General features: G+C 44.7%; 1 protein-coding gene across 1 annotated transcript in view; it reads left to right on the top strand.

Moving 5' to 3' along the window:
* The window catches only part of CELSR1 (cadherin EGF LAG seven-pass G-type receptor 1), a 175,462-nt gene that overhangs the window by 60,172 nt on the left and 101,433 nt on the right, over positions 1–13,857 (top strand). The window contains exon 2 of the mRNA XM_087764364.1: positions 11,290–11,928. Within this exon, the coding sequence (XP_087620490.1) occupies positions 11,290–11,928 (639 nt within the window). The remainder of the gene's footprint in view (positions 1–11,289; positions 11,929–13,857) is intronic.

Below are 13,857 nucleotides of genomic sequence, written 5' to 3'. Positions count from 1 at the left end.
AAATTCCTTTAAAAATGATCTTTTGCTTACGGAAGTTGTTGGGTAGCCTTATATTAGTTTTAGAACGCAAAATACCTGTTCCACTCAAGATTTGTGTCTTACAAAGTGCCTGGCAGAAAATTTTATCTGATTCTTAAGGAAGTGAATCATGTAGTTCTGAATCCATTTCTACAGCTCAGCTGAATAGCAATCATTAGATAGGCATTTGAGATTACAGTATCGTTTCTGAAGATCAGTGTAGTTTCTGCGTTTCACCAGTGGCTCCGAGTCACTGATGTTACCCACTTTAATCTGTCATAACTTGACCTGCCCTTTCTCTGCATCAGCTTCCCAAGATGACGTACGGCGATAGGAGTCAAGCTCTTGCATTCTCCTGATTTTGTCTGTGGGGCTGCTTTTCTCTTTGGGAAAGTTTTGGAGAGAAAAATACCCACTGCAGGTTCAGGACTATAGAAACAGGAAACAAGTGCTTTGTCCTTCTTGATTCATGTCCAGCATACTAGTTTTAACGGCAGGGATCCAAGAATAATCTTCTCAGTTGACCGTGTGGCCAAAAATACGATGATCTCATTGCCAGTGGCAAGTGACACGTAGATGGTTAGCTAAGCAAAGTTCTTCTTTGTTTTTACATTGTGTTTTCAAAAGATTGTGTGGGTTGCCTGTCAACAGAGAATCTGGACAAAGTACACAGAATTTTTTCTATAAATATTGCCAGTGCCCGGTGAGTCTTTCCCAAAACTACAAAAGTTTGGTAAGGGTGTTTTTGCCTGTTTATTTTATCTTTCTGCTCTTATTTCTTTATTTTAATCACATGATGCAAGCAAATATTTTTTTATTTCCGTTTCTTATTTGCTTAAGTTCTATTTCCTTAAGTTTCTTATTTGCTTATTTGCTTCTTATTCTGCTTAACTCAGCAGACCTCAGTTAACAGAAAAGATCAGCAAAACTGGTCGGTTGAAAATCTGGTAAGAAAAAAGAAAACCTGTTCCCTTTGAAACCGAAAAAGGGGAAAAATGTGATATTTTTTGAAGCAAGTATTTTCATTCTAGGGATTTCTAATCAAGTCAAGCTAATTGAAAGTTTAAATTCTTCAGACTGTGGGAGATGGGTGTATTTTGTGTCGGATCCAGCAAATGGACCTTGATGCTCCCCATCGCTTCTCTTGATTTTGATCTGCTGCTTATTAAAAATTGTTAAACATTGAACTCGAGAGAGAAAGAGAGAAGAGAGAGAGCTATAAAGGCTCTGAAACCTTTCCTTTAGGACATGCGTGTTACAGGTGGGACATCCGTGCCCCAGTCATTGCTCCCATCAACAAATTTGATGTGAACTGAAGCAGCATGAGAGCATTACCCTGCTTGTGTGGGTCCCTTGTGTTCGAGCGTGTTGAAATCTCCTGGGGCAGAAGGAGCAGCTGAACCAACCTTTCCTGTGCCCGGTGCATGTGGAAGCTGACACGTAGCCATGACTACTTGCCCTTCCCCGGATGGATAGCCCTCTGCTTTTTCCTTGTATTAATTTGCAAATTGTCTTACGATGACTGAGGCTACAGAAAACTGAAAAAAAAAAAATACACATAAGAACCCTCTTAGTTTCCCAGGCTGTGCTTCAGCAGAGCAGAAGCACCATCAGCAACCCGTTGAGCTACCACAGCTGCATTTTTCTGGTGGTTTTTCTGTTTCAGGGAGCTGGGCAAGTTTCTGCATTGCCCAATATATCAATAACTCTTTCAGCTGATATGTAGCTGTTTTGAAAGCTTGGCTGTAAACAGAAATGACATCAGAAAAACATGACCATCGTCTTTTCTCGTTGTTCCCTCCTTTGTTTTCCAGTTGAGATAGCAAACCTGAACTCGGTCCAGCGGGAAGTGTCCCCATGATTTCACTGTGGGTCGCAGTAAGGAGCAGAGTGTATCTCCAGGCAAAAGGAATATGGAGACATTTAGAAAAACAAACATGACTGATTTCATTTTGCTGACACTGTTCAGAAAGGATCCTTTCGAGGTTACTAATACGCAGTATGGGTGCAAACACTGAGGCAGAGAAGCTGTTTCCTTACTGCTGCTCCCAGTTTTGAAACTCCCAGGCCCCCACCCCAACTCTTCCCACCCGCTTTGCCATCCCCAAAATAGTTTTCATCTGCTCCTGCTTTGAAACTGCAGAGAGATATTTGAGCGGAGCCCTGGCTGGCCTGGGGAAGTTCTTGCTTTAATCAGACTGAGTGAGTACAAATGTTTGCAAGGGGATGCGTAGCTATGAGGAGAATGCAGGCTTTTGTGGGGACCCATCGGCTGCTCCTCCGGCAGCACAGCCGGGCATGCTGAGCAGGGGCTCTCTCTTTTGAAGTGGGGTCAGTGACGTAAAAGCGTGTCTCGAGGTAAACACACTGCTGTTACCTTACTCTGTGCAAAATATATCATTTACTTGAAGACTGTCCCGGAATGGAGATCATGGAGCATCCCATGACTGCAGTTTAGTTTGTCTGGTGTTTTCATGGATCTTTAAGAAACCTGTTTCAAGTCCTATATACAACTGGTTACAGCTGGGAAGGTAGAGGCGGCCAAGAATAGCCCTTTGGCTGTGGGGTGAGTGGGTGACTGGGCTCCCTGTGCCTGGGCTTCGCGCACCTCGATGCTCGCGGCGTCTCCCCCTGCCCGGCAGTGCCCGTCCAAGCCACTGCGGCCACTGCTGCGGTGCGCTGCCAGATGTGGCTGCAGGCAATGCAAGCCTGCTGGGAAACCAAGGCTTGTCTTTTAGCTATGGACATTTAGCTGTGCATTTAATTAGAATGAAAATGTAAATTATATTAAAACTGTCTCCCTTTAAAGTTCAGAGAGGCTTAAAAATTATCGCAGTAATTAGGCAATAGTTTTGATTATATATGAAACAAGATCAAGCTTTGTGGGAGGTGGTGGAGCCCCCAGCAAGTCAGTCTGTGAATCTATCTGGTGTAGCGATCTGGAGCGGAGTTTTTCATCTGAACAGGTCCGATGAGTGCCACAAGACGCGCAGTCTCCATGGACATTAGCATGAAATGGAAACCTGCCTTTTCAGCTGGAGTTTAAAAGCTGTGTCGCAGCTCACGTGCTGGCTGTGGAGCAGCAGCAGGGTGGGCTCCTGGCCTGTGCATCCCCTCCAAGGGCCTGTGCGGCCGGGAGCCGGGCAGGGGAGCGCTGCCGGTGATGGCAGGCAGGGAACCGGCCTGAGCCACAATGCGGGGGCAGGCTCAGCCCCACTGCCGAGCATGGCCGGGCAAAGGAGTCTTGCCGGTCCTTGCCAACAGGGAAAACCAGCTGAGGTACACAGAGAGGTGCAGAGCCTGGGAATGAAAATCAGTTTGCATTTTAGCAAGCAGGGAAATCTCCTCATCAGTAAAATGGTCTGGAAGGAGCTGGTTATCACACTATCTTCCCACATACCGTACTTCCCTCTAAGTATCCTTCATCCTTGTGCTTTCTGCTCAGGACAGGGACTTGTTTCCACCTGCCTGCCTTGCCGCTGCTGCATCCCTGCCAGCTTCCCCTGCCTGCATCTCATTCCCCACAGCAGTTATACCCCATGTGCTCCAGGTACCTGAAGAGCAAGAGGTGATGCTGCAGGAGGGTGCTGGGGGAAGTAAGGTGTCTTTTCAGCCTCGCTGCAGTCAGAATTCAAGAGTGCTTATTCCTGCCAGCAGATCCAACTTGCCTCACTTCCCACCCTCTGGAAATATTCCCCCAGACTAGTGTTATCAACCCAATTAGCATTTCAAAATTCTCAGCTTGCAGGTACTGGTTTCAGAAAAGCTAATGGCAGTCTTGTACAATGTTGAGCAATCCAGTTGGCATCAGTTTATTCTTAATCCCCTGTTCAAGCTGCAAACCGAAATATGTTTTTTTCTTTTCAGTATCGTGTACAAAGTAAATAATCCTGAAGAGCACAGGCTACGTTAAAGTTAATGATGCCAAAATTAGTCTGTTTTCTTCTCTTATACACATCGGGAATTCACAGTTGCTTTATGCACAGTTTCTCCTCCCACAGCTTGTTTTTTTTCTTAGCTGTCCAGTTTAGCGGGTACTGCTCTGGCTGCTGCCAAGGGGACTGTGGAATGAGAGCTGCTGTGAGTCGCAAGCCCCAAATCCTGCTGCCCACCTTCCCTCGGTGTCCCAGATACCCGTCTCTGTCAGGATGAAGAGATGACTCATCTTGCAAAAAGAAGTACCTGAAAGTTTGACTTGAAGTGTTTTTAAGAGTGTCTGCAGCCTGTGAGCATTAGAGGTGGCTTTGCCTGGAAATGTCTGGACAGACTTGTCGGGATCCTTTGCTTGCGCTGACCCTGACATCGTTTCACAAGTGCAGGTGTGGCTAGTGCTGTCATGGGGCAGTGCAGCGGCAGGGCACTGGCTGGCATAGCTGCAACCCAGGTACATACCCTGTGTCCTGGGTGAGCCGGGGCAGACCCCTTGGGTGCTCTGAGCTGCCGCGGTGGCAGCAGGAAGGTGCTGGAGGCAGTGTGGTTAATGCTGGTGTAGGGAGAGCTGGTCACTGGTGCAGTCATACGTAGGCACTCGCTCTGTGCCAGCATGGACCATTGCCTGTCCTCTGGCAATCTTCCAGGCTTGGACTAGTTAATCCCAGATACCTTCTTTTCACCCAAAGACGTGTTTTCCCCAGGGCACTCCCCTCCCATGTAGCTCAGTCAGGACCGAGCCCCCATTGCTGGTGTGCTTGCATACCCTGCCGGGCCTTCTGTTTTACCTTGCCCTGTGATATAAAATCCCCCCAGAACACCATGTAACACATCTTTCTCTTCCCCCTTCCTGTGGCCCTTGTGAATCCTCTTTCTTTCAAAGGACACCAGGCAACATTGGCCAGTGTTTTCAAAACTGAGCATCTGCAGAGGGGGGCTGCAGCTGCTCATCCTTCCTGGAAATTTAGAGATGTCGAGGTACAGATTCAGACACCTGATCTTAGGTAAACCCTTACAACCTTTATAACTTGTGCTGTGCAGTCCATGTTGCATGCTTCTACTGTCTGCATGCTTGCCCTGCTCGTCCCTTGTCTTTTGCTTTCTGCTCTTGCCATCTTGATTTTCAACCCCGAGTCTTTTCCTGGGCAGACTGTTGCTCTTCTTTGGGGCTGCCGGGTCAGGAATGAAGCTCCGCACGAGCACACTGGCAAGGACTCAGGGAATTAGTCTCTAGGCCCAATTTGGTCCAGCAGCAAAGCCTACCAAAGTCAATGGGAATCTTCCTGTTGACGTAATGGGGTTTGGAGCAGACCTGGGCTTCGCCGTTCTTCAGAGCAGTGATTCCAACATGAACCTTTGGCACTGTGTGAATAACAGATAATTATTTTTATATATCCTTTCCAAAGTCCACAACTTGTGTCGGCAGTCAGTGCTCCTAAATGCGCGAAGCTGAGACGGGCAGTCTGAAAGGAAGCAACAAAAGCAATGACATAAGCTTCATGTGGCCAAGGGGAATCATTTCCGTGTCATTTCATCTGACTTGATATAAAGAAGGAATTGCTCATCAGAGGCTTTTCCAATCCCAACGAAAGAGAGGCTTTGACAGAATCCATTAGTGCCTGTCTAAGAAATGATAGGACATTATACAAAATATTTTTATGTTTTTCCAAAAGGAGGTGTATATCTCAAGGACATTACTTTTCTGTTATTGCATTATTTAGTATCACTTTTCTCTAGCAAAAGAGAAATTTGTGATTTCATCTGTTCCTACCAAAAAACAGGAACTACTTAGGGATGCACAGCAGACATTTGCCGCTGCCCATCGCTCTGGCCTTTCAGAGATCTAAGGCCAACACCAGCCCCCACATCCTTTGCCACGGTGCCCTGAAGGCACTCAAACTGGGGTCACGTACACAGTTTCTGTCCTGAAACATTTCTCCAGTGAGGCTGCTCACTGACTGGGAAGACCCTGGGGTAGGGTCTCTGCAAATTCACAATTATGCCTGTTTTCATTTTCCTTTCCAGTAATGTTTTCTGCTGTTTTGGCAAAGCATCTTACTTAGGTTCCCACCTGCCATTTTTTGTGCAGTTTACTTTCTTTCAGGGTATTTTCTCTGTGCTATAAGCCCCTGAACTTTTGCATAACGTAGAACATATTTTAAAGAGTTTTCTCATGGATGCTTGTAGACTTCTCATTTCTACTCATAGAAGTGAAGCTTTGTAATGCTTACAGCAGTGGTTTGAAAGGGATGATGTTAATATACTGATATTTTATGCATTTTAAATCTGTTTCCATAGTGGTGGAAGCACAATGTAAGGAAGGGACTGGGTCCTGCAAGACTTGAAGACTTTCTGAGGCAAACAAGCTTAGCTCATGCATCTCACTTACGGACGTCTGCTGACTTTTTACTGCTGTTTGCTCAGCGGGAAGCCTGGTTTGGGTTCCAGCTCTGCTCAGGCAGCCAAGTGTTGCCTGCGGTCTCCATTGCTACGAGCTGATGCTACTCTACGTGCTACTGCTGCCCAAGCTAAAAGTATGACATCCTCATCATTAAATCAAGGCTTAGTACCGAACTAGGTGTGTATTAACTACCATATGTAAAGACATGGCTGGAAGCAATGGGGATGGAGGTTTGATCATTCAAAGGCATGTTACCAAGCGATGTTTGCTACCCCTGGGCATGCCTGCTTCTTATGAGTTGGGAAGAGCAAGAGGTTATTTGAACCTATGGAGTGTCCTTATTGTACGTTTTGCTAGCCAAGGAGTTTGTATGGCTGTCATAAACTCTGACATCTGTTACTTCCAGATGCATTATAAAGCAGAATTAGAATAGATATGGGTTGGGCTATCTATGAAAGAAAGCTCTGATGCTGAAGTACTTATATAAAATACTGAGCTTTGATATGCAGTCCTAAGACCTTTGTATATAATAAACCAAAAAAGTGTTAATTATTGTATTTCTGCCAACTTAAAAAACAAACAAAAAGATCCTTTCTGGCCAGATACTGCCATTGCCAAATGTGCGTTTCAGTTAAACTTTGCTGTGTTTACATTTCTCGATAATAGAATTCTTTGGTTTATGGACTGCCAGAAGATAGAAAACCGAGATTAAAGTCTCGGATTTGATTGGGTTTGTCGTGAAGTAAGGGTAATCATGAAACAATTACTATTTAATCAATTCTTAGTGTATTTTAGAGAGGTTCAAGCTTTTGTCAGCCTTACTGTCTTCTTTTTTCTTTGTAATGCGTCAGGGTATGTGATTGCTATTACATCTTTTCATTAGTTTGATGGAGGATGAAGATGGGTAGTTCTGTTTTTAAGGAGCGTATTCAGCAGTGACAATGACAATGACACAAAAGACAACAGCCTGCTTTGATTTCCACCTTCTGGAGATTTCTTTTGTAGAAAGCATACATAAAATAATATTGCCAGGATATAAATAAATTCAGTGTGCAGGGACTGCGTTTGTAATGAATACCTCTTCTCCTGCGTGGCCACCCGGCCGTCCACAATCCTCTTTGTCCATTCACTGACATGTGAGATGCTAGGAGTCTTTTATTTTAATCTTTCCACCTTGTTTTTGATAAACTGGGCTGCAACAGCTTTTGAAAGAACCTTTTATGATTTGTGTAGGATATTTATGTTGCCTTCATTAGCCCAGTATCTCAGCATTTCAGCATCTGCACCCACTACTCCACAATGCACATGTAAGAGCCATTATCCCCACTTTATGGAAGATAAACTTGAGGACAGAGTGAAAAAAGCCATTGGTACAAGGGTTGTAGGAGCCAACCCCGCAAAATGACGGATCAAATCCTATCTTCCTGCTTGGTCCGCCCTGTGTTTCCCTTTCCTCAGGCTCTCTGGGTGGCCGGGGCTTGGGCTGCTAAGATCCAGGCTGTCTGCTCAAGCCACTCGTAGCAGGATGTCTATGCATCCCATCTGCCAGCGTGGCTTGTGCACCCAGCCGGTTTGCTGAAGCCAAGCAGATGATGGCTGTGAGAACCAGTGACAGCTAAGCCTTGCATATGTGTATGTATTCATTTGTGCGAAGGTCTGCTCCAAAGAGTCAAGTGTAGCCAGAGTTCCTACTGTGTAGCATCACTTGAAGGGTGTTTCACACCCCTGACTGAAGCCATCTTGCATCTGCCAAAACATGATAGGGACTTTTCATAGCTGTGTCATAAGACCTTTGAAAAATCAGGTTGTTAGAGCCTTTTAAGCAGAATAACAGATTGGTTGTCCATGTATATCTGATAGCTGCATATGGTAGGCGTGTCAGACAGTGAAAGGATGTAAAGTGTTACTGCTCCATAAAACAGTACTCCTAATATTATTTTTCTCACATTTCTGGCAGTAAACATTTGAAACTTCTGTGAGGTATTTCGCCTGTGAATCTCAAAACACATATATTACCATGTATTTAGGGCTTAATTTGATTCCCAATAAAGACGAGGACAAAATTTCCACCTTCTTTATTGCACTTGTTCCAGCCCTCAAAGCGAATCTTGTCTGTTGAAAGTAGAATAGATACTAATTTTGTCCCATAAAACCACAGACTGTTTCAACTTTCCATGAATTTCTGAATGAATAGATGATCGGATCCTGTGATGCTGCTCTCAGACTCGCTGGTGATATGAAAGAGGCACTTGTCCAGCAGGCTGTATAGCCATGCCGCTCTTTTGTTGCCTGTAGTACACATGCTCAGCTCCTTTTTACTCTTTTTATTTTAATGCTCTGCAACAGGGCCGCAGAAAGCCGAACTGGCTTTTAAAACACAACTTCATTTTGCAGCTATACGTCTGTGCCCGGTTTTCTTTTGTGCTGCCTGCAGAACAAGGAGGCTGTGTGGTATCTGACACTGGGCTTTTTCCAGTGATTTATTAACTGTGTCAGAATAGCTGTTGTGAATGCTGGGAAGCTCTTGCATATTGTGACAGTTGATATTGATTATGACAGTTTGTAGACTCTAGTGCGTTGTCAGACAGTGGATTGTATTTTGTCTTTTTACTATACATACCATGGGCTATAGATCATAGTGTTTTCTTAAGAAAAGGACCCATTGTGCAGCATTCTCGCTGGTATGAGAGAGCTTCTGTAGCGTATTGTGCAACAAATAGCAAAATAGTTCAGGCACCCTATGGGACAGGCAGGCAAATGTCAATTGCTTTAGGAAAAAAAAAATGTGAATAGTTTGTTCTGCTTCTGGCCTTTCAGGGGAACGAGCCATGCAGTTGACAGAAGTGGGTAAACTCGTCTGAGGATGTCATTTATGAAAATACGGTGCATCCTGTATGGTCTGGTGGCCAGGAGTCCACAGACTGCACAGGAGGAGGAGGAGGTTGCAATGAGGATTTTGGCTACCTATCATTTTTAAAGGTTGCTTTGGGTCTTGGTAGAGGCTGAAACTACACGTTTCTAGAATGAGTCTGAGGAAGAGGAGATAAAGATTTCTGCAAATTTGGGAGAAAGTGAAAGCTGGCGCATGAGCTTCTGTGAGGGGCACATCAAACACATCACCCCAAATAATGACCTCTTCTCACTGTTTGGTTTTAGCTAGGCAGTAGTAAAGTAGCACACAGGAGAAAAGATTTTTCTATTTGCCTAACAGCTGCTTCAGTGTGGAAAAAAGTCAACAGCTGAGCTTTTACAGATAACCTGATCAGGGGAAGGAGTCAAAAGCCATTTGGTTAATTATGCTGCTGTAATTTACTATATTGTTGCTATATTATTGGAGGAAAAATCTTCCAACAATACATTTCCTTTTAAAACAAAACAGCACTTGAGGTGTTGTGGTGACAGTGAATAGGAAAGGAGCTGTTCTGATTTTTCTGTTCTTGAAAGACCTTTAATAAGAGACCATAATGGGTCATAAACTTTCACTTTGAGATAGTAAACCTTAGGAAAATGACCTTTAGCAATCTGTGCTACTAGAATTTTGATCTCATACTGGTTTAGATTGATTCAATAGCAGTTTCTGCTGCTATTTTACATTGAAGTCATTCAAAATCCATTTCCACACGTACCTTACGGTTTAATTGAAATAAATGTAATAGCAGGTCATTTGTGAAAGGATTATTTCTGAGATACTTTTGGCCAAGACTGTGGCATTGAGCTGGGACCTAGGGAAGTGGATTCACTTCTTGACCCCCCTGTGGGCTTGATATTGGCCGCTCAAACCAGTTCATCTCTCTCATGAGAGGAACTCACCCCCATTTCTGGTTGTTTATTTACACTATGAGGTCTTTGAGAAGGAACATTTCCTATCAGAAGCCAGTCCTGATCTCTCCTGGGATTTCTAGATGCTGCTGTAATACTAACCATATTTTCTGTAATGCGATCTCTATTTTCTTAATGAGTCCTTAATGTTAGCAAGGAGACAGAATTGAACCAAGTGGCTTGGTTTCAGTGATGATGCAACTTCCCATTGCATGCTCACATTGAATTTGGATTAATTATGGCGCTCACTGTGTCATAATTACATTTCGTAATGATAGAATGCTCTAGAGTTTGTACATTCACAGCACTACTGGAAGCCTCAGGGTGTACTGAGATTTTACGGTGGCATCTCTCAGTCCAGTGTCAGGTATTAGTGCTATATTTATGTATTTACAGGTTTTATTGCAGAACATCCACAGCAATATCAGAAATGCTTTAAAGGAAGGATAAAATTGAAGAGTTTTTAAATGTCTGCTTTTCGCTACAGATGTATTTTATTTGATTTTTATTCCAATTTTCATAAAGTATTTTGAAGACGTTAGGTGTGAGGAGTGAAGAAGTTCAGGTGTTCAAATGTGAGGACTTGTTTCCTTCGTTGACTTTTATGTAACGCTCTGGTCACAATTCTCTGTCTGTGCATAGTTCTGGCTCCTTAAGCCTGAGATCATGCCTGGAGAAGTAAATTTGGTGTTGTGTTGTGAAAAGCAACAGCTTTCCAGCACCAGTTGTAGGCTAGCAGTGACTTGTATGAAGATGCATTCAGTCACTGTCATGAGAGGCCCCTTCCCCTTGGCTTCCCCTTGGCCATCCTGGGGCTCTCAGCCTGTCCATTTGCTCACTAGCTCTTGGCAGTTGTTGGCCTGCAATGTTCTCCAGGTGTTCTGGGCCCTTCAAGATGTCTCTGGTCCTTTGAGTTGCAATCCTTAAGGCATTTTGTTTTGTTTCCCTGAGTAAAGGCATTGGTAATCACTGCAGAAGGTGGATACATTTCCCTCTCCCATCCCAGTGCCCTGAAATGCCTCGCAGGTCTGTTTTATTTCCAGGAGACTGAGGGAACCTCCTTGTCTGTAGGTTGAAGCCTGCTCTCTGACGTCACTGTTATCTTTCTCTCTTGCCTTCAGATGGTGTCCACAGTGTCACAGCAGTCTGCACCCTGCGCGTCACCATCATCACGGACGACATGCTCACCAACAGCATCACGGTGCGGCTGGAGAACATGTCCCAGGAGAGGTTCCTTTCCCCTCTCCTGTCCTTGTTCGTGGAGGGGGTGGCAACAGTGCTTTCTACCACTAAGGATGGCATCTTCGTTTTCAACATCCAAAATGACACAGACGTCAGCTCTAATATTCTGAACGTGACCTTCTCGGCTTTGCTCCCTGGTGGCATTCGAAACAAGTTCTTCCCCTCCGAGGATCTGCAGGAGCAGATCTACCTCAACAGGACCCTGCTGACCATGATTTCCACGCAGAGAGTGCTGCCCTTCGATGACAACATCTGCTTGCGCGAGCCCTGTGAGAACTACATGAAGTGCGTCTCTGTCCTGAAGTTTGACAGCTCGGCCCCATTCATCAGCTCCAACACCGTCCTGTTCCGCCCCATCCACCCCATCAACGGGCTGCGGTGCCGATGCCCCCCTGGCTTCACGGGCGACTACTGTGAGACAGAGATTGACCTCTGCTACTCCAACCCCTGTGGGAGCAACGGGCTGTGCCGGAGTCGAGAAGGGGGCTACACTTGTGAATGCTACGAGGACTACACTGGTATGTGTTTATCTTATCTTTGACCCATGATTTATATGTTAGACCAGGCCAGCTTATTTATAAGCCAGGCCAGCTCTGTGTCAAGCTGAAATTGCTGACATTCTTAGTCAAAGGGAGAAAAACTCTTGGTGCTGCCTTCTGGTCGGGAGAAGGCTTGTGAGTGTCACACATCACTTAGGGTAAGTCTTGTGTCACGTAGGGCAAGTCCTGTATCTTAGGGCACACATGGTGGTAGGAACCGTGCGTTGCTCCAGGCCATGCCGGGGGCCAACAGCTGCTGAAGCAACTCACATTGTGTGAATTTCTTCTCAAAATGCTTTGTGCAAACATATTTCTTTTACCTGGAAGGAAGAAGGTGGGACACATCCCCTCGTTCATGGTTTTGCATGTTAACACCTTCCTGGCCCCTTAGCAATCCACTCGTACCAGGGTATAGTGGGGGTGCGCGCCCTCGGTAGGAGGTCGTCAGCGCTTGGTTGTCAACAAGCGCAGAGCACAAGCATGGTTCATGGTCCCAAGAAACTGTGGTAATACACATTTATGGGAAGTACTGAAAGTCAGCTCCAGTTTGTATACGTCCAGATAAACTCCAGAAGGACGTAGCTGCTTCCAGGCCTGTCTCGAGCAGCCTGCTGAGGAATGTACTTTGCCTCATCATGGACTTGACAGCTAATAAACATCAAAGTGCTGCTTCTCAAATACTCCTGAGAAGTAATGGAAGAATATTAGCTGAATGTTTTCTGGTGCTTCAGTAAAGTCAGTGGGATTATTTATGTATTTGAAATTGCACACGCAGTTAAGTGTTCTGCACTGACGTGCTGCCAGCTGTAATTCATGCTGATGGCTCAGCAATGTCTTCTGTGACCGCCACAAACAAGGGGTGAAGCAGAGGGGGCTGTCCCCAACGCTGCGCCTCACTGCTGAAGTTATAAAAAATCGAAAACATAAATTATTTAAGTCTCCGTGTAAAAAAAGACCTAGACGATGTGTATGCCTACTGGGCTGGATCCAGCCCTCCAGGTGGAAGGATTTTTCTTCACTTTCCGTGGCTTTTGGCTCAGGGCTGTAATTAAAGATGTGACGGTGGAAGGCGCCAGGAGTCAGTGAGCAGGGACATGGCAGCAGCAAGTGAGCTGGGCTTTCCCCAGCAAGGGGGACAGGAGGTGCTCCCCGAGATCAGAGCGGGGCTTAGGGCAGCAGGACCTTCCTAAGGAGATGCAGACAAACTTTATACCTGACCGGTGAAACCCTGAATAGAGCTGTGAGGTGGCTGGGATATTTGGTCTTTCTCGAGGAGTGGTTTTCCTACCAGGCTTCTCATGAATGACTTCCGCAGTGAAATACATTATAAGGTCCATTATCCATGACATACAGCTAATGCGAAATACGTGCAGCACTGGGCATCACAAAATAGATTTTATGACCAGCTGATTTCATTTAACATGTTTGTGTACTATTATACTGTAAAAAGGAATGGTTAGAAGTAGCAAGTTTCATTAAACAAAGATATGCGTAATAAATAGAGTTAATTCATCCATGTCTTAGGTTTTGGAATGACATGCATTCCTACATCACACACAAGGGTCTCTTGTTAGAAATCTTCAGAAAAAAAAGCTAAATATACTTGAAAAATGAAAGAGAATCATATATTAATAATTTATGAATATATTTAATAATTAATGCTGTAGTCAGAACAGACCCAGTACATATTTAGAGGAGAGGTGCCATATTATTCATACATAAAGAAAGATTTGATCTGTAATTTTATTTTCAGTGCATAGTTGTTGAGTTAAAAATTAACTGTCCTGCTGCCAGGATATTAAAGTGATCAGAAGTTAAGGAGCGAGCACTTCTTATAGCCTTGCCGTCTTTAGGTTTGAGAGTTAACTACTTCAGTGAAACACATTATTCTTTGGAAGGACAGTTTGT

This window comes from Nipponia nippon, unplaced genomic scaffold (assembly GCF_047370975.1).
Source record: "Nipponia nippon isolate SJK-2023a ecotype South Korea unplaced genomic scaffold, ASM4737097v1 scaffold_3, whole genome shotgun sequence".
NCBI classification, from domain to species: Eukaryota; Metazoa; Chordata; class Aves; order Pelecaniformes; family Threskiornithidae; genus Nipponia; species Nipponia nippon.
This window is presented reverse-complemented; position numbering and strand designations above follow the sequence as displayed.